Source organism: Oxyura jamaicensis, chromosome 8, assembly GCF_011077185.1.
Source record: "Oxyura jamaicensis isolate SHBP4307 breed ruddy duck chromosome 8, BPBGC_Ojam_1.0, whole genome shotgun sequence".
Classification (NCBI taxonomy): Eukaryota; Metazoa; Chordata; class Aves; order Anseriformes; family Anatidae; genus Oxyura; species Oxyura jamaicensis.
Window position 1 is genome coordinate 23,419,683 of NC_048900.1, and position 20,826 is coordinate 23,440,508.

General features: G+C 41.8%; 1 protein-coding gene across 1 annotated transcript in view; it reads right to left on the minus strand.

The window, feature by feature from the left end:
* Positions 1-20,826, minus strand: part of TRABD2B (TraB domain containing 2B) — a 281,239-nt gene that overhangs the window by 21,965 nt on the left and 238,448 nt on the right. Inside the window, exon 6 of the mRNA XM_035332878.1 lies at positions 1,131-1,400. Coding sequence (XP_035188769.1) covers positions 1,131-1,400 — 270 coding nt within the window. The remainder of the gene's footprint in view (positions 1-1,130; positions 1,401-20,826) is intronic.

The following is a 20,826-nucleotide window of genomic DNA, read 5'->3' on the forward strand; positions in this document are numbered from 1 at the left end:
ATATCCAATATCCTTTCCGGATAGATAAGAAGGAGGCAGGAGGAATGTGGCTAACTGCCAGGCTCCTGCAAGATCTGACTGTTTAAGCACCTCACTTACATTACTGGAAAGGTGAGCTGGCCCAGACATCCATGTGGAATGCCGGGCCATCGTTGGACACCATGATTTGGCATGTCCGAGGTAGAAGACGTACAGAATTCCCTTGTTTTTGAGGTAGTGAACTATGTAGGACCAAATGCTTTTTAGCTCATGCTTAAACAACCTCTGTAGAGAGGATCCAACACTGAACACTCTTTGCGAACAAAATAGACCTGATTCTTCTTACCAAGGCTGGCATTAACATCAGATATACCCTTATTACAGTGAGATTTTTATACACAACCGAAATAACATCCCTTATGTCAATCATCCCAAGAAAAGAAAACAATAAACCACAACAAAAGTGGGGCAACTGCTCCTTAAAAAGAACAGATAATAAAAGAATGCAAATACGTAGAGTTTTTTCCTTAGTAAAGGCAGAAGCCTCCGAGAGACTCTGACTTAACTTGGATTGCTATGGAAAAGCACTTTAGGTGCTATAAAAATGGGAATAAGGTTAATGCCAACAGAGAGACAATAATAATATGTACAGGTGAGCAGCCAGTTCTATGTTTGTTGTTTTCAAGGCAATCTGAGGTGTTAAAGCATTTCGGCCCCAGAACACAGAAGACTGTCAGATATCTCAGAATCTTGAAAACTCCCAGGAGGAGTCTAAATGGTTGGAAAATAGCTCAGTCTTTGGGCTGAAAACTGACAGTAAATATTGGAAAATAATTACTGGAAGTAAGGCAAAAAGAATATTTTCCCTTGTCATTTTTTTCCTGTTTTTACTCTGGTAACTGTTTGTTTCTGTATATTTTAAATATTCTGAGTATTAGCTTTCTTTCTCTTGACTTTTAGATTAAACGTTCCTATGATCCTTCCTCCAAGTTTTTCATTATGCTCCAAAAACAAGACCTCACTCTCCATCTTTCCCATTTAGCCTTTCTCCAACCCTTCTCATGGCCTATCATCAAAGGCTGGGATCAGTAAAGGGCAACTATTTAGAAGACAGCAGGATGAGGACAAAAGCCATAAAAGTTATGACTCACCTGTCTTCTATCCGAACCCAGAGGTCATTGAATTGCCTCTGGCGATGATGTTTGTGCTGCTTCTTGTGCCATTTCTTCTGCCTGCCAAACTCTTCTAGCTGGCTGATACTGTCTGGCAACAGGAGGTGAGGAGACAGGCTGTCTTCTTCGTCCATCTGCAGGGGCTTCAGGGAAGGAGACGTCAGTGGGACCTGCTCTGAAAGCTGGAGGGCAGGCAGGGCTGTTGCTGAGGACCCTTCAAAGGCTGGACTTGTCTTTGTCGTCCTTGAACTGCAAAACACATTTAAACATTTGGTGAACACGTGAGGGACAGTGCTAAGAAAAGGTGAAGACAGAGGACTACACTACTCGGTGGGTGCTGCTAGCTGCTAAGGAGGTGCATGAGGAGAGATGCTTTGCTCTGGAGCAGTGGCTAAACACATCAGTGTATTTCCTAGAAAACTACCAAGTAAATACCAATCTGAAAAAGGGTGAAGAGACAGATGATAAGCTATTGTTGACTTCTTACATTTTAACTATGTCTTACAGGCTCTGGAGCCTCCTGTATGGGTTACCATCACCTCCTGCAGTGGTCTGAAGGCTAAATGGCAAAACTGGGACACTCACTGAGGAAAACAAATTCTCAACTAATGAATACCCTAACCCTAAGTAAAACTTAAATGAATAACACTAGATCCCTTCTTTTTTTCTTTTTTTCTTTTTCAACTCTGGATATCATCTGTGGGAAACAAATAATTGTTCTGACTGTAACAGTAATTGTATTTGTTCATCTGAGTTAGGACTGGTGATGGGGAAGCCCAAGCTGATGACAGAAGTACAGTCCAATGGCTGGGCTGCTGGGATGGGATTTGTGAGACCCAAACCATAGCAGTTTTTGTATAATCAAGAAGTGAGGGAAAAAAGAAAGGGGATAAATGACCTCCCCTGGGGCACCATGAAACAATACTGCCAGAGCTCTTCACTTCTGCTGTTTGAAATACTACCACCTCTTGCATCTGACTGTAAATCTGCAGCAAAAGGCCTTCTATTGATTTCATCTTCTAGAGTTTCACTGATTTTAGAAAAAAGTCAATATAAAGTCTCTTCTTTGATATGTGGCCACGTCAATTTACATTTTTGAGCTATAATATCTGAAACAAAAATCTAATAAAGCACTACTGACACAAAGGATTTATTTTTATTTTTTTTTGAACTTCAGTAGAAGTTCCTGTTTGGTCTTAATTGCAAGAGAGGATGGTCCAGTGAGTTGCAGGTAGAGAAAATGGAAGAGAAATAATAGGCATTCTGAAGCTGTGGTCTGTGAAACTATTTCTATTACATGGATGCTATGACTTTTATGACAGAAACAATTAAAGCCACGTGAAAAGCTTTGCCTCCTGAGTGAAACCAGTAAGACATTTTAATGAAAAAGTAATAAGAAATCCTAAACTTCATTGGTGACAATGTACAAAATGTGCTGCAAGTGAAACCACATGTTTCATTTATGAAACATTTTGTTCTCTTCCAAAAAAGTCACATCTACTACTAATAATGGCAGCTTTTTTCTTTTCGATATTTTTGATGTCCATTACAATAGCACTCAGGTCATATCTATTTCCACCGCATCCCGTTTCACCTAAAGGCCCTTCCACCTTTACTAGCTACTGAGTATTAATTATCGCTGCTATGAGACTCACTGGCAACCACATTAACTTTGTCACTCGTAGCCAACATTAATGAATTTTTTCAGAGATCGTATGACAGATACAGAAAAGAAAGACATTTGCTTAAATTAATTCTAAAATTCTCCAATGTTGCTTTCATTAATAACAGACACCAAAGAGTCCCATATTTTCCTGTTTTTCCAAGCATTCATACTTTCAGCGAGTCAGTTTTGAACTCATTCACACTCGTTCCACACTCTATTTTTATTTCACAGAGAGATCTACTGGTTCTAGGTGTTTTTTCCGAGTAAGACTTTCTTCCATGATTCATGTTGAGGATGAGATTTCATCAGTACAGCAACTTTCTTTGAAAGATCTTGGTGATCTCCAAAGCTTTCAAGTCAACTGAAGAGATACCACCTCCAGAGTCAAGTAGAAGGAAAGGCTCTCATAGATTCGCAATGGATGGGTCCTTCAGGTCACAGAAGTCACGCTCTTAATTTTTATCCAACCACGATGGTGGATCAGTGAAATATCAATATGCAAATGCAGCCACTTATTGGCTTGGAAGACAACACGGTGCAACACTCTGCTCTTTGGTGTTGTGTTAATACACTCAGGTCTTCCCACAAGCCATCTACCCACATGCACATCAAGGTGAAGAGCCCCGACCCTGGCTAACAGGCTGCGGTGGGCAAAAACATGGTAAGAAGGCAAGAGAATGAAACAGATGCAAGAACCTGAAGCAGAAACTGAGTTGCTGCCAAATTTCTGTTTCCACTGGCTTTGTGGAACCAAAACCATGTCTCATGCTCTGATCCGTTGGCAGCGAGATCACATCAGTAATTCCTCGAGATGCTCAAGGCAGGAGCAGCCCCACATTAGACCACATCTGCCAGTAAAAGCCTGGGGCCACCACTTGGTTCCCTGAATGCTTTTAGAGACATCTGAACACATAGTTTCCACCTTTTAACACCTACTATTTTGTTACACGTTTATCTTGCTCTGAACTCCTAGTAAACTGGAATCAGTGGAGAGGTGTTTTTATGGGTTGAGATTTTAGAAACCACTTAATAAGACTGGCAGCTCACTTCTTATTAAAATTAATGAGTTTGGGCATCAAAATCCCAATGGTGGTTTTGAAAGCTTCTGGCTTAATTGTTTCCACTGCCATCACATGAGCCACAGGTTGTAAACTCGATATTTCAGAACATTCTTTGGGAAGAGAATAAATAAACACTGAAGAAATGTTAAAATGTTGTAACCCAAAGAGGGTTATAAACTAACCACTTGTTCTTTAGAGTCCACGCATAGGGAATATATCCATTGTGGCAACTGCATATTACATTTGGTCAATATTTGTTCCATTATTCCTGTACTACTAATAATTATCCCAAGACCTAAGAAAGACTGTTGAAGATTACATGTTGATGCGTGCTTGCTTCCATATATTTTAAGCTATGTTGAAGCACTGAAGCTTGAGAATATTGGGAATCAGAGGAGTGAAATATCCTTGGTAAGAACATCTGCAGACTCAACAACTCTTCCTAGTAAATGAAAACAAAATCACACACAGTGTGTGAAAAATAAAATGGTCTAAAAACAGATACGGTGACAATAGCAAAAAGCCAGTCGTTAAGTTTTAGATATGTAAAAATGATTTGTTTTTTGAAATGGACTTAATAAAACCTGGAGAGCTAGTTATTTCCAAATCCGATCATCCTACAGACATTTAACCAGAAGTAAAAAATAAAACTTTTAATCCACCAAAATATGCATATTTAATTCAAATACATTGTAAGAATAAAGATATTTTAATTCAAAGCAAGGTACACTTCCTATCAGATGATAACCTTCCCACTGATTTAATTAATTTTTTAATTAATACATTTACAATGGGCCTGGATTTATTCCTATTCTGGATTTTCCCCCTAAAAAAAGACCCCTCCCTCCCCCCCAATATTTGCAATAGGATCCCTGGGCAATAGATCTCTTCACTGCATGAAGCTTTACCATTAGATTCACTGATGATTTCATGGACTATTTCATGCCTTTCCTTTGGTCTCAGTCTCATTGCACTCTGTTAGCACAGCTGCACTGGATGAAACCATGGGGATATAATATACTTCTTTTCACTCCTTCACTACTGCTGAGACAGCTTTTCAAGATACATAGCTATTTTTAAAGCCACAGAAGAGCAGAGCTAGTTTTCACTTTGTGAGGCCACAGTGCCTTTTCTCAAGAAGGAGTGAGAAACTCTTGGGTGAGAAACCACCCAAATATCTTGGTCCACAGAAAGATCTCAGAGATTTTTCATGAATAACTTGATACAACTCCAGGCTCAGAGGTTCCACCCATTTTTAAATGTATCATTCCCACATGGGACGGTGTTTGAGAAACTAAAAATATTTCAGGCCCTTAGGTGGGTTTCTCTCCTCTCTGACCTTAATTTCCTTCCCTGGGATGCACAGTTCTGCAAAACAACTTCCCTGAAATCATGAAGTCCAAATAAGAAAACCAGGGAGTCTCAGCAAACAACCTAAGTTGCTTTATCCTATGGTACAGAAAATAGTGAAAACAGGAAAACATTTGTTCTTATTCATTCTTGAAAATGCTTAATCCCACAGACAAAGACCCCTGTGGTTTTGTTTCAGTTCTGGTGGATTTGCCAGCCTTTTCTAATTCTTTTCAAGAATTAAAAGAACAAAACAAAACATGCAAGTAGATTAGGCAGTTGTACCCTCCATTAGACTGTCTCAGCATTTCTCTTTCTGCCTTGTGGTCTCCAGCGTCTCTATGTTGGCACTGTTTATAGAAATTTGACTCATCATCAGGATTTGCCAGACTTACAGAGGGGATCTGATCAGAAAAACAAAATGAACACCATGAAGTCCTGTAATAGCTTCTTTTCATAATTCCCATACTCATAATTGCTCCGGCCCTACTTCCCCTCAACCCCAAGCCACCTGGGAGCCCAGGCAAGCCTTCCTCCCTGCAGGGCAAGCAGCCCTCCTGCCCTCACATCAGCTGTCCAGTTCCTGCAGCTCGGAGGGCTGTGACCACCTCCTGAGTGGAACATCTCCTCCACAGGGCCACAGATTTGCCCTTCCTTTAGCTCACGACATAGGAGATGCCATTTGGAGACCCCCAGAGAAGCACCTCCTCTTACAGCCAACTTGCTTCAACCACTGATCAGTAACAAGGAACCTGCTCCCCAAAGACAACGCTTTTAAAACACTTTGCTACCTTCCACACAACTAAATCCTTCATCTATATTTCAGCGATTTTGCAGTAACATCTTTGTTCACTCGGATATGTGCAGAATTTCTTAAAACCAAGTTTGCCAATGTGTTATTTGCATCTTGTCTTTGTGGTGTGAGAAATGGAACAGTGTCGTTCAGCACACTGCCATGGTTTGCATGCACTTTCAAAGCAAGACGCCGGTGCCGAGCTTTTTCTTTTGCTCCTTGCTTCAATTTTCAAGACTGTCAGACAAGGAAAGAATTTGTTTCGAGAGACAAGCTGTGGTGATAGCAAGGAATGTGTGATGTGGCAGCTTTATCCTTATGCCACCGTTCTCGGGATGCACCAGGACTGCAGCCAGGCACTAAGTTAGGAACATTTTATTATAGCCGGATTCCCATAAATTCCAATTTGGGCATCTTTGTCAAAGCAAGAATTCATCAGTCCTTTACAAGCATCTTGCCTCCCCTTGCCACAGGCCACAGAGACATCTGCTTCTTGCTTTTTTTTTTTTTTTTTTTTTCCTTACGCATCTCTCAGAGAGAACAGTCATCCCCACCACAAGATGGGCACCAGAATGTCCTGTCCCACAAGAAGCTTGACATTTCTTTCTTTTCCACGCTAGGATGAAACTCGGATTTCCATAGCTCTTGGGAGAGCAGCAAAGAAAAGGAGGTCAGAAAACCAGGCAGAAATCCTAACGCACCCCGGCACAGCTTACAGGGCCTCTCACTGTTGATGTACAGTACAGATTTAGGCCATGGTCTCTCACATTACCAGGTGACACCAGTACATACCACCACAGAGCTCATCTCCTTCAAGTCAAAAGCGTGAATTTATTTATTCCTCACTGCAAAGGAGTGTAACTCCATAGAAGAGATATGAGGACTAGATTTGTCCCATACTGCTTCAGGTGTTCAGTCAAATTGTTTAATCAATCACCACATGTTTCCTCTACAGTCAAAGGAAAAAAGGTGAAAACTCAGGCTGCTGATTTATCCTATATATTCGCATCTGGATTGTCTGGAGACGCCCACCCCTCTCCTTTAGCGACCACGCAGTCCTAACCTATCTGAGCTGATTCAGACAATTGCCATAAATTGCTGAGGATGCATTTGGGCTCAAGAGAGAGCAAAACAGAATACCTGTGAAATCCCTGGCTATCCAATCACCTGAGAAAAAGCTCTGGTTGGCTAATATACAAAATAACAAGGTTATTTTATGTAGTGCGCTGTTGCCTCAGGCCTGTATGCTACAGTTAAAGCCTTGCCATTTCTTAACAGAATTTGGAAACAAAGTTGTTTTCATTTTTGCACCAGTCTACTACAACTCATGATCATTAAATTAGGTTAAGTAATTAAATTAGATTACAGTCCACCCAAAACTTGGATGGTATCTCTGGACTCAAAATCCGCATCACAGTATTTGTCTGGGAAGAACCACTGCTTTTCAAGAACTGTGACCTTAGTCTGAGAGGGAATTTGGTCCTCCATATAAACATATAAATGCAAATACTCAACTCTGTGCATAAACAAAGTGAAAAGCTTGTGAGGTCAAGCTATTCCCATGGATTTTAATGTTTTCCTTCCTAGTTTGAGAAACTATAAAATGAAAGAAGTGCGTAGAAGTTTTCCTGCCTATGCCATTTCATTAAAAGTGGAGCTGATCTGCGGCATAGAAGAAATGTAAACTTTTTTGCCATTTGAGTGGTTGAATTTACTGAAAAAATGAGAGAGCTAAAACATTTGTAATGTGCCATTTCCACATTTTCAAATGGCCTTTTATTTTAGAAAAGTCAAAATGTTTCATTTCAGCACTTTCTGAACAAAGCTTTTAATTTTTTTTGAGTCCTCTGTTTTCAAAGACTTAAAATGCTACAAAGTGTCCTTTTTTGTTTAAAAATTGATCTCAATTAAAAAGAAAAACCCAACTAATAAATACAAATGACAAAACCCAACCCCTCAAAGACGTGCTCAGAATATTCATTTTCAGTTTGCTGTGAACTTATTTCCCCTTTTTAACTCTTTTTTGGTTCAGTTCCTGAACTAAACCATCCTTTGTTCACGCTTCTCTAGCGTAAGCTGTACGAGCAGTGCGCTCCGGCCTCAGAAGATGGGCTGTGCCTGCAGAGGAAGGATGGGCTGACCCTCCAGTTTTGCTTCCATCTCCCACACTGATAAGTAAGTAAGATCCTTCTCTGCCCTTATGGCACACAGAAGGGCTCGTAGCCTCACTTCAGACTCTATTCCCTAAATTTTCACACTCTTAGTATCACCATACCAGTGTAGTGTTAAGCTATTTATACCTAGGTAGTGTGGTTTATGTGAAACACTCATAACACTGCTGCCTTTGGAGCCTCACTGCCTTGTGGAAGTTGTACTCTAAGCTCCCTGGACAGAATACCTATTGCACAGCTCAAGGCAGTCTATTTTCTACTCAAGCGTCCTGGTTCAATGGGGGATCATCTAACTACGTGGCTGCCCTGGGAAATCTGCTTTGTTCTGGAAGTCCACTTCACAGAGGAGAGAAAGGGCCTGGCATTCAAATTTCAATTCCTGTATGCTTATGTACCACTGGAAGACCTGTCACATAGTGTTAACCACAATGTTTAATCTTCTTCTAATGAATATTTGCATGCTGACTTTGCAATGAATCTACAATATTTCTGCTTTCTCTCCCCGATTTTGGACAGAAACAAATGCTGGAGTGTCAGCATTGTCTCTGGAGTGGAAATCCTAACTTCTGGCCAATTTTTCCAATAACACAAAGTTTTTCTGATGAATCTAAAGTGATGTGATTACCCCACAAAACAACATTTCAGGCTTGCATTTTATTAAACTGGTGTATTTTAAAGCTTTATTCCACACTTTTTTTTTTTTCTGAAAACCATTAGTAATGAGAGCAAACATATTACTCTTTCTTTTTTAACCTAACTTTTTAATAAGCGCACGTGTATTACATTAATAAAGAAGAATGGTGGACTTATTACTAGGCAATGTAATCTCTGTTTCCTCTTTATAAAATCTCAGAGCTTTCTATGTTAGTTTGAGGTGATGTCATATTAATTATACACAGCAGATTTTTCAGGTGCTGGAAATTAAATTCCATCATTCAATAGGTTTTGCAAAGCATAACATTTTTATCCAGTTCAGCCCAATCTGCAACATTAAGTTTCTTCAGGTCTAATTCTGATGTTTCCATGCTTTTGGTTCAGGCTTAGGTCGGGGGCCAGTTCTGGTTCTACAGTTTATTTATGGTTTGGGCAGAGTCTTAGAAACTAGACAGTGATGACCAAATACCAATGACTTATCTCAGCTGTTATGAACTCAGACCCCAGAGACAAGAAAACAAGAAAAGGTCTCGAAAAAATCCTTCCTTCTCCCCCAGCTGCCATAACCAAACTAGAAATAGTCACCAAAATTCACCTCTCTCCTCATTTCATTTTAAGTCAGTCGCACTCGTGATGTTTGTGGCTGTCTGCTCCTCTCCAGTCAAGGTCAACTTTTGGGACACTGAGCTGTACGGACATGCTTAAAAGCAGGTCTGCTGACTCAGTTGCAAAAACTACTCTCTTGTCTCATGTGTTGTTATTCCCAAACCATTCCCGAACTTCTGTTTAAGCATAAAAAAAATTACGGATGAATTTGCTCCATCCCAGTACTTATCACCAAGGTTTCAAGATTAAGCAAAAGATTGACAAAACAAACAAACAAACAAACCTAACTTGCTTCTAAACTTTCGATTCCTTGACATAACTACTGTTAAAACATAACTGTTCTGTGTATCCTTCTTGCTTGCTATCCAAATTGAATTCTGCTCCCAGATTTTGTCCTTTAGAAACTGATTTCCCTTCTCCGCTGGATCCTCTGGAGAGGGAAACATCTGCAGGAATACATATTTCTCATCACATCTTAAAAATATACTCCCTACAGAGACATCAACCAAGCACGGTACTAAATGCCTAACTCAGTACATTTTCGCTGACTTTAGACTTCAATTAGGGGCAGGCTATTCAGTGTAGCCTGGCGTTTTCTGCACTTTCTCCTGATGTTTTTGAAGCTGGGCTCTAGCAGGGATGAGACACTGGGTGGATCACAGATCTGTACAAGCACGGCAATTGTCTTCCTTAAGTACCTTGTTCAATACAGACTCTTAGATTACAAGACAACAGATAACACAGGCACATAAGCAGCTGCTATCTCTAGAAGAGGACAGACACGGACCACTTAAACTGAGCAGCAGGCAGAAGTGTGGAACCGAACAGCCCTAAGAAGATCGTGCCTGTAAGAGACCCGACATCTCTGTTACACTGAATCCACTTTTCCTCTCTGTAGCTGACGTGGTAAAACATCTGATCTGCTTAGCCATTAATGGCTGCTGAGCTAAAAAAAGGAACCCAGAGCCAGGCTGCCTTATTCCAAAATATTGCTATAGCCCATCTGCACCATTTTTATCACAAAGCCTGAGTGTTTCCAAGAAAAGAACTAAACAGCTGTCAGAAATCCTATTCAGACAACACTTCAGCCTGTCTGTGGGCATTTTTACTGCACGGTAATGGGCAGAGCCCTTGAAACATAATGAAGGCAGAAGAGTTCTTCCTCCAAATTCCACTTGCTTTAAAGTCTAATGCTGTTTTATCAAATCTAACGTTAACGGATTTCACGTAAGGTCTCTCTATATATTAGCCTGGTTTCACTTGAATTCCCACTCTATATTAACTCATGCTCATAAAACTGCTTGTATCAAACACTTATTTCTGCCTGACAAATCCATTCTTCATTATAATTCTTCGTTAATGAAGCATGCATATTGCTGCTGAAGCCTTGGGGAAGAAAAGTAGCTTCTTTATTCTTTCTTTCTTTCTTTCTTTCTTTCTTTCTTTCTTTCTTTCTTTCTTTTTTTGTTAATTGAAACCTATGAGACTAGATCTTAAAATACAGTCTGAATACCTAGGAATATCTGAGGCCACAAGAAAAACTGATCTTTAATGAATTCAGGCAAATCTCACCAGCTAGTTACTAACATGAGGGCCAAGGTCTTGCTCTCCTTAGAAGAGGAAAACTCTTCCTGACCTGAGCTGGTGCCTTGCAGCAGCATTACAGGGCAGGGGCTTTCCTGAGCTCCATCATTTCTCTCCGACACCAGTTCTGATGTTGAGAGGATGCTGCTTGCATCCTTGGTGAGGACCCTGAGAGGCACTGCTGAATGCTTTCATTGGGAAATGAAAGCCAAAAAGGGGATATATTTTATTTTTTTTTTTCTGAAATCTTTGAGATGTGTACAGAAAAGGCTCAGCACAATTCATATGGGATGAGGAATAAACTCAGAAAGTCACATCAGCCTACCTGGGTCCTCTACAGAGCTTCTGAAAAGGGGGAAGGAGAGTGATGAGTGCCCTTCATCTTCCCATGGAGGAAAGGGAAGGAACATCCATGCATGGCTAGCAGGGGCTGTCTGCTGCCCCAGCAGAGGAATTCAGCCAGCTGGCTTCCTTGGACAGGGAGATATCAACACCCTCAGGTGCTCTTCATGCAGTCTGTACAGATTTCACTTGTCAGTGAAAGTGATAAATTAGGCTGGGGATTGGCAGGGGTTGAAACCTTCACAGGGGGCACGATGTGAATGTGACAAAGGGCTCTTGTCACAAGCTTGAGCAAACCCAACTTCTACACAAACTGTTCACACAGGCACACACACGAGCGTACACAATACCAGCAATCAAGCCCTGCTCTCCTCCCACGAAGAGAACCCCACGTGGCAGCAAATGAAACACCAGGAAAATGAGAAACACTTGTTTTATTGTCCCCAGAGCACAGTGAATCCTCCTCCCACCATTGTATGTGCGTGTGTGTTTGCTTAGTCTGTGTGTATTTGTTTATTTGCCTGGAAATGTTTTATCTAAGTGCCAGTTCTCTGAGAGGGTATCGCAGACCAGCATTCGTAGCACTGCCTAGCTACAAAAAGCATGTAATATCACTTCTAACAAGTCTAATGGACGTCAGAGACTCATCAAAACTATGCCTGGCATTTGGCTTTGGTTCTAGCAGTCATGTTAGCCTCTTATCACCGTGGAAAGCTGGAACGTTTTCAGAACAACCAAACCTGGTTTGGTTTGAGGAGGTGCTGCAAGCTCACATTACAGGAAAGCCAATATTCCTTTGCTAACAGGGGGCTTTTTACCTCAAAATCACTCTTTTATTCTCAGAATAATCTTGTAATTTAAGATTGCTTTTTTTTAAAAAAAAAAAAAATATATTATTAAAGTGAACTGTCTTATCTGTCCACAGAGACTGTCCCCTGCTTCCAGCCTTATGGGATCAGGCCATCTGTGCCACACAGCCCTGCACTGCACGTACACTTTATTTTCAAAGGGTCTGGAGGAATAAGGGTTCCACTTCTGTGCCAACCTGCCTTCAGCTTCTGCCTCTGTCTTCCTAATCCACACTGAGTGTCACTGTGTGCTAGTTCTCCTGTAAGGGGCTTCATTTTCCCCCCAGTATTTTATAAGCAAGGACTCCTCCTGCCTCAGACTACCTTCCCCTCTAGGTGCTGAATTTGCAGCACAGGTTGGGGATGTTGTCTTAACCAAAAGGGCTTCCCAGGAACTGTTATCCACAGTAGGGTTGGATTTATGTTGCTATCAGACACAGAAAAGACCTTGACTTTTTTTTATTTCTGCTGTGGCAGTCTGCCCTGGCAGCTAAGATCAGTCCTGGATAGGTGGTATCTATCCAGGTGTGAGATTGATAGCAAGCACCAGCCAACACCAAGACCAGAAACTGGAAAGCCCCATATAAATCTTCTGCTTTCACTAGAAGCAGCTCTACAAAGGAAACATCTGTACAAGAATGTGTTGATAAGTCTCAGGCACTGAAAAGGAGACTCAAATGACCCCTGTGTCACATTCTGCAGTAGCCAAGATGTATCTTGTATATACTCAGAGCAGCACTCGGCTGCCAGTGGTTTTACAGCTCTCCTGGCAGGCCTGAGCATGGCCCATCACGTCCCAACAAGGCAGGGATTGCCCAGTGGTTTAGCGGTTAGTAGCTTAACTAATGCTAAACTAGCCGTGCTGTCACAGTTTTCCTCAGGGAGTTAAAAATCCCACCATGCCCCAGCTTTCCACTGATCCATGGGAGTAAATCCCCTCCTCACATGAAGACAGTGAGAAGAAATACAGCAGAGGTTAAGGGACGCTGAGCTGCTGGGGGCCTTGTGAGCATTACGGACAGATAAGCATGGGCCAGACTGCAAAACTGTCCCCTCGTGTTGCTGAGAGGTTACCCACACAAGATGTTTTAATTACGACCGCAGAATGAATGATTCGTCTGACTCATCTCTCTGCAACGAGAATAAGCACTTGGGGCTGCCCCAGCAGGCCCTCTGAGACAGAGAAGTTTATTCCGAACTGAAGCACAGGCTACTCAAGCAGTGCTCTTTTTAGCTCAGTTTCCTAACCAAATGATGACACCCTGCATGTAAGCCTGTCTGCCCCTCTGTCTATTCCTTCTCCAGTAACTATCCGACAACCCGTTGTAACCGAGTTATCCCAAGTAGCACAGATAGCAGAAATGATTAAATATCCCTATTTGTATGAAAATATGCAGGAAGGAGAAAGACCTTTGGAGGAAAGGCTCAGGTGTGAGCTCAGCCCTTTCCTACACGCCAGTCCAATGATGAGAAAACCCATACGACACCTAGACTTCATCAGGTCTGTCATTTCCAGCCTTTTCTCTAGACCAGACAAACAAAGCATCCTCCGTCTCTCCTCACGGGACATGCCTTCCAGCCACTGATAAAAAATAAAACGTGTCCTGCTCCATAACTTCATTTAAAACAGCTTTGATTGCCTATGCATGTCATTTGCTTTCTTTTGCTGATTTGAGTGGGAATTGCTAACCATTCAGCAATGATTGCTATCAGCATAAATGCTTGAATGCATAAAAACTGACTTCAATTCATGGCTGTATTTGTAAAATAAACAAACAAACTAGAAAAAACTCTGTTAACTCTGCTTTGCTTCAAGTCTATATCCCCATTCTGCTTGAGGGGGATGTTTCAAAAATTGCCTCAGGGATTTAAAACCTCTGTGCCTGGTAAATGTTAATAGAAGTTACACTTCCCATTCCATTTGTGACCAAAACCCATGCTCTACACGTAAAGTCGATACACATGCAAAATATTAATTTAACATTAGCAAGAAATCACATGCCTCTGAAGGACGAAAGATGATTGCTTTGCCACAAATGCTAAGCAAGGTTTTCAAAGTGGTTGCAAAAGTGCTGGCAAAGTGGTTGCAAAAAAACCAGCCTGGGGCTCAATGGCACCCACCGACTGCCAGTCAATGAGCAGAATGACCGCTGCTCCTGCTGTAAGGGAGTGCTACTGCAGAGGAAGAAAGGGGGTGCACAGCAAAACTCCACGTGCACCCAAAGCTGTGTCAGAGGTTAGGACACAACTCAGCCCTTCAAATCTGCATCTGCCAGGATGAGAAGCGCAGAGGAAGAGCCACCTACAGACCTGGACCATACCACCACCAGTACCCTGGCATTAGACAGCCTTGATTCTTAGAACTGCTGATTTCAGGAATCTTTTTCTCTCCTAAGTTCACACAGGGATTTCTGGATCTTCCCAGTGCTGGAATTGGATGCCTTAACTCCATGGATGTTGGGAATAATTCCTTATGCAACGACTTTAATGCCACAAATGCAGGCAATGTTACAATCTAAACCCACTACAACACCAGAGGTTTACTGCTCTCCTTGTAGAGAACCACGTGAGTTTATGTCAGCTAGCAATGTTTTCTTTCCCCTTCAGAAATCAGGAGGAGACAATACCACAACAGTATTTGAGATCCATGTGAACCTTGCTTAGCCACTGCGGATTGGGATTTACATTCCAGGGATATAATGAACACAGAGACGCAAGGATGCAGGCACACAACGCTATTAAGCTCTTGAAGATTATCCCAGTCTCACTCAATAACTTAGCCTTTTCTTAATGATACTGGCATTTATACAAACTGTAGCCTTTAGCAAAGCTCAGTGCCAACAGAAACCAGCAACACCACAGAGGCTGAACGGCAGCCCAGTGCAGTCCCTTGTGTTAGAGCTCTGGACAGGCTGTATCGTTTTTCCTCAATGGAAGGGGGATGTGTTTATCTGGGAAGTGTTTCATATCAAGGACAATAGGGGAACTGTTTGGCTTTCCACAAATAGGCTGGTATGCAACTTCCGAGCACTCTCCAAGGAAAATGTTGGAACACTGGCCATGTCTTTCCAGCAGGGATTTCATGTAAAGTAGTTAATGCCCCACATCCTTCATCCTGATTTATTTCTGCTTCATCCTTGTTTCAAAGTGCTGCGCTCACTTCAAACACAACATGGGGCTCCTCTCTGTGAATGCGCACTTTGATCGCTGGGGACTCCAGATTTGTATCGTCCCTTCAAACATAAACAGAGATGTGCTGTCTCGACAGAGGTATTTCTGCTGGGCCTGCCTTTATTTTTGCAAGACCAGTTTGGAAATGTGAAGCTGGGATCAGATGGTGGGAGATTCAGATCTAGTGGCCAGACAGGACACTGGATACCAAAGCACTTGGGCTCTACGACTTTGCTGCTGAGTTGCTGCAGGTTAGCTGGAAAATCTTGCCTTGAGTTGATGTGTTTCATGGGAGTCAGCGGATAGGATTCATTCTGCTACTATCCATAAACGAGAGCCCCAAATTAGGTCTCATTTGCTCTGCAAACTGTGACCTGCAGAGTGGCACTTGCAAAGATGTGAGCTGCTGTGACTTCCCATACAGCAGAAGAAAGGGGAAATACCTCAGTGCTACCCCTTACATCAACATTGGTGCCTGGTGGGAGCAACTCTTGTCTCACTGAGGTCAGTAAAAGTTACAGCTGCACTAGGTGTAAATTTAGGCTAATTGCTGGTGCTGATGAAAACAGCTGAGGCAGACAGATGGGCTCCCCAGGTCCACAATGGTCACAATAGTGTAAATCCTCCAGTTGCTTCTGCTGACAGACTGGAGGCTCAGAGGTCTGTCGCATTGGCAAAGGATCCGTTTTACACAAGCGCAACAAATGCAGTCCACAAGACACCAGCATGAACAAGAAATCAAGGCTGAGACCCAAACATCCGTTCCCTCTCAGACACTCTAATCTTTGCATGTATTAATTCTAAGTTTGGAATATTGTATCAGTGTATTTTTAGCAATCATGACTGTAGGAAATTGTCTTCATGCAGGATGTTCTTCCATTGGATCAGCTGACTCCCATTACCTCTATACGCACATACTGCATCTGACCTGTTTTTCCTCCCTCCTGTTTCTTTTCACAGGTCCATTTTTCATTTTTCCTGGAATGTGGAGCATTTGGGAGTGTAGGTGGAAAGCCAAAGTCTTTCAACACCCATTAATACAAATTTGTTTTATTAATTAAGTTTGTGGGAAGAAAAAAAAATAAGAGAGCTGATCCTCTGCTCCACAATCATGAATCACTGTCATGCACATGAGAAGACACGTCCTCTGAGACACCGGAGGCTGCTTCAGACAAAGTGATTGAGTTGCTTTCTTGGGAAGTCCTGAGTCATCAAACACAGCAGTTTAATTCCCAGGAAATGGGAAACATATTGGCATGACATTCCCTTGTACAGAGCACAAGCTCCAGAGAAGGGTGAACCTCCAAAGGTTCTGGAGATCAGTTTAGCTTGTGGAAGAGTTTTAAAACTTGAAAGCTTCTCTGAAGTATATCTGATCTGGAGCTGGGTAAAGTAGTCCCAACATATGATTTACTGCATGAATTAAACTCGACATTACAGATTACATGGGAATTTACTTTGACTTCTAATAAAAATGATTCAGTGATTACAACATGAAAATACATTCTGGCTTTTAAGTTATTCACTCTGACAAGTGCTTCATATATTCACTGTTCTTAATTTACTAGTCATGTTGTAAGAACTGACTTCTTTGGCGTTCCTGCTCCTAGCGCTTAACTAGAAGGAGCAGCTGATACACATTGTTCTTAGTCTGATCCTTCACCATGGTTCTCCTACAGCAATGCTCACGCAGAGATTTCAGACCCAAGGTTGGTTCAGGGCCAGATTAAAGTCACTTGGCTTGGCTAAGATATCACGAGTCGTTAAAAGTGAGGCTATTTTGCATCGAAGTAGACAAGAAATGGCAGAAGATTTCATCTCATATTTATGTAAGAATGACCATCTTCTTGTAGGGGCAATTCAGAGAAGTAAGTACATTTCAAAACTTGCTACAAGATCTGCAAGTTGTCATCTGGCTACGTCACCAGTCCAGTCATACAATTTTGTTTTGGAAAGCTTCTAACCCCATTTGGACTGTGAAGCATGTCCCTGTAAATAGCTGAACATTCATGGAAGACGTAAAATTTAATTGTCACTGTATTGCTATGTAGAAAACTGTATTACCAACATTTCTTTTTTTTTTTTTTTTTTTTTTTTTTTTTTTAAGGCAATGTTCTTCAAGGAATTTTGAGCGAAAGTGTCAATGAAAAATTCATTGACTACTCGCTCACCCTGTTCCATTTTTAGGAACTCATGCATGTGAAAGAGATCCCCGCAAGCAGAATTACAAGTAATTACACTCATGCTAAATCAAGTAGCTTTACTGATGGCAGCACAACCCACAGATCTTCTGGCTGAAGGAAAAGAACTCGGCTCTGGAAGAGGAAAAGCTATCTGGCCTAACGTGTGAGGTCTCTTTGCCTGACAACGTGATAGTGAAGGTAAGGGAAGTCGGCACTGCCTAGACAGAGTGACAGCAAACAGACCACAAACTTCCTTAGATAAACGACATCTTTCAAACCACACAATACCACTTGATACCTTTGTGCCCCTTGAGCTGTTACAAAGTGCAGCTGCACTTCAGCCCAGATTGATATCACTTGGGACGGAGGCCATCAATCCACAGGACAAGTGCAGGCTGAATACACAAACAGAAAATTCACACAATCTCCCCGTTTCAATATAACGCTGGAGAGAGCATGGTGCAATTTTTCCAAAGGCTTAAATGACTCTGATGACATTGTCTGACTTGAACACAGAGTCCAAGTCCTCCAAATAGGAGGGGAATTAATCTCACAAAATGATTAAACATCTAAAACTAGCCAGACGTCTACTGCAAGCAAGTTCAGCAGGCTAAGACACCCACGGACACTCCTCTAGAAAAGCCAGTCTTTTTACATTGACTATAATAATAATATGTGAGCAAGCTCTCTGTTTTCTACTGTTTCTTTCACGGCTCCTCACAACCAAAGACAGGAGAAGATCAGCTACAATCACATGTTAATGATGCCTGCTCTAAAGCTACTGGCACAAATAGAAGCCTTGATGCAGATATCAGTACAGTTTGGATGAGCTTTATCTCTAGCAACTATGGACCAGGATTTTAATCTTACATTAATGAGGTAGCATGAACAGATCTGCATCAGAGTTGGCTGGATGCGGAAAGAGGATGAAAAATCAACTTCCCTCTGGGACCAAGAATTCTAAAATTTAACTAGGAAATAAAGTAAGAACAAGCTCTGATCTTCTGAAGTCTCCAAGGCTTTCTAAGTTGACTATTAGTTTATAGAGCATGAGAACCAGATCTAAAACCGACGGGCTGCAGAGCAGTTGAAAAGCTAGGAACCATAGTGCTGGCTTCATGACAGTTTCAACGAGCAAGCTGGCCTCTGACCAGCAGAGCCAGGCCAAGGTTCCCCAGTGGCTCTGTGTGCAAGTTCATGAGGAACACAATCATATAGAATATGAAACAATTTTTCTAAATAAACTAGAAATTTTCCAAAGATAAAATCTGGTTATAGAGAAAAGTGAATGCCCCACTGGGAAAAACAGTCAAGCAAAATTCCTGAGAAGTTCCGTTCCATATTCTTTCACCAACATCGTGAATCATCCTGCTCTTTGACAGGATGAGTAGCAAAAATAAGTACCATTTTTTTGTAGCAAGTTCCACTCTTTCAGAAGGCAGACAGTGTTTAAAGATGGCCTAAAGAACATGCAGACACACTGGCCCTAAACAATGTGTTGTTCAGGAAGTGACAGGATAATTAAGTTTCTATGACTGAGAACTTGTAAGTTGACTTTGCTTCTCTACCATGACTTGGAGGTTTCCTTCAATTTCTTTCCCCTGATGAGTTACTTTGATTGGCTCAGTCCCTATGCTTTGTGGCTGTAAAGCAATTATAGACACAAAGAAAATTAAATTGCAAAGGAGGATATTTTAAAGGCACACGGGAAACCCTTGAAAATGTACTGTGCATATTTTCATGACTAAATGTTTTAAGCATTAAGTAGTTATATTCTCCAATGTTAGATGAGGCAATAAATTTGCCAATGCATGCAGATGAACCCCATTTAATCCCTATACACCACTTACTGCAAATTATGCTGTCAAAGAAAACCCCTAAATAATGGGTTTGCTTTTCTTCTGAGGGCAAGGAAGCTTGTGAAGGGAGTATGATCTTCAGGCTCAGATCAAGTGAAAGATCCAAAGGTTTACAATAGGATTAAGAAGAATTGCAGTATCCCAGTGGGCAGATTATTCCACCCACAGAAATAAAAAGTGGGCGTTTTTCCCTGTCTCAGAAGAGACGAGATCCAGAATGGCCTAGTATCTCCCCAGGTCCTTTTTTTTCTTAATTAATTCAGTTCCCAATGAAAGTGTCACAGGTCTCACAATTTTTTCTTCTTTCTTTTATAAATAAAACTTTACTTATTTCACAACTTTAATGTTCTCCCAAGGGTATCCCAAACATTAACGGCTAAGTGGTCTAGGAAGAATGAGAGTGGAGGAACCCTGCTATGCTGGCACCCCAAACAAGACACTTGGGTATCCCAATAAATACGGCAACTGCTGGAAGATGCCTGAGGGCTTTGATGGCATCTGTAAGTTTCTGGGATGGCGTCTACTGAACTGATGTTTTTACTAAGTAGGTGTGGGGAAAGTTACGTCAAAAATTTTCCAGCCAGGTCTGCACACCACCTTTTGAAGGTCATGGATCCCAATGGAGTGAAAAGGCTGCACTGCTGTGTGGATCAGGTGTGTTTCCATCCCATGGGGAACAAGAAAACATTTACAGTAGAGCAAAGACACTTCCATCATGAGACAATGCTGATGCTGGGGAACTAGGGTCACACCTGTAGAATGCTGTGAGAAAAGGAGAACAAGGAAGCGCTTTGCTTCAGAAAAAGGAAAGGAAGCTACAATAGTAAAGACATGTTGCTTCGACTGGGCCAGGAAGTTCAACCGTAAGGAGGAAGGGTAATTAATTTCTACAGCAGAGCTCTGAGAGCTTGCAATAAACTCTCAGATGGCCAGAAATAAAAGCCTGTCCTGAATTCTCCCATTCTGAAAGAAGGCAGCATTGAGCATAGTATCTGAAAGAGCAGTCTGATGGAAATGAGCACTGCTGTTTTTCTGGCCTAGAAAACTGTGTGCAGTATGTCAAGGCTTGGTGCATGGCAGAAGGTCAGAGCCGATTCTGAGAACTCAGTAACAATAGAGAGTCATCACTGGACACAGGTGCTTCCTGAATTGATCTCGCAATTTGGCTGTTTCCAATTAAATGTGAAGCAGCTGTGGCCCTTTATCTGCTCGACTCTCTGGAATCCATCTAAAGGGAAACTTTCTCCTGTCTCCTCTCCCCACCCCAAGCAGACAGCCCTTCTCTCTGAAGAAAGCGAGGGGCAGGGACAGCCAATTGGCAGAAACCCCACTATTAAAAGTTACCCTTTTTCATCTCAGGGCAAAGCAATGAGATACTGATTTAGCT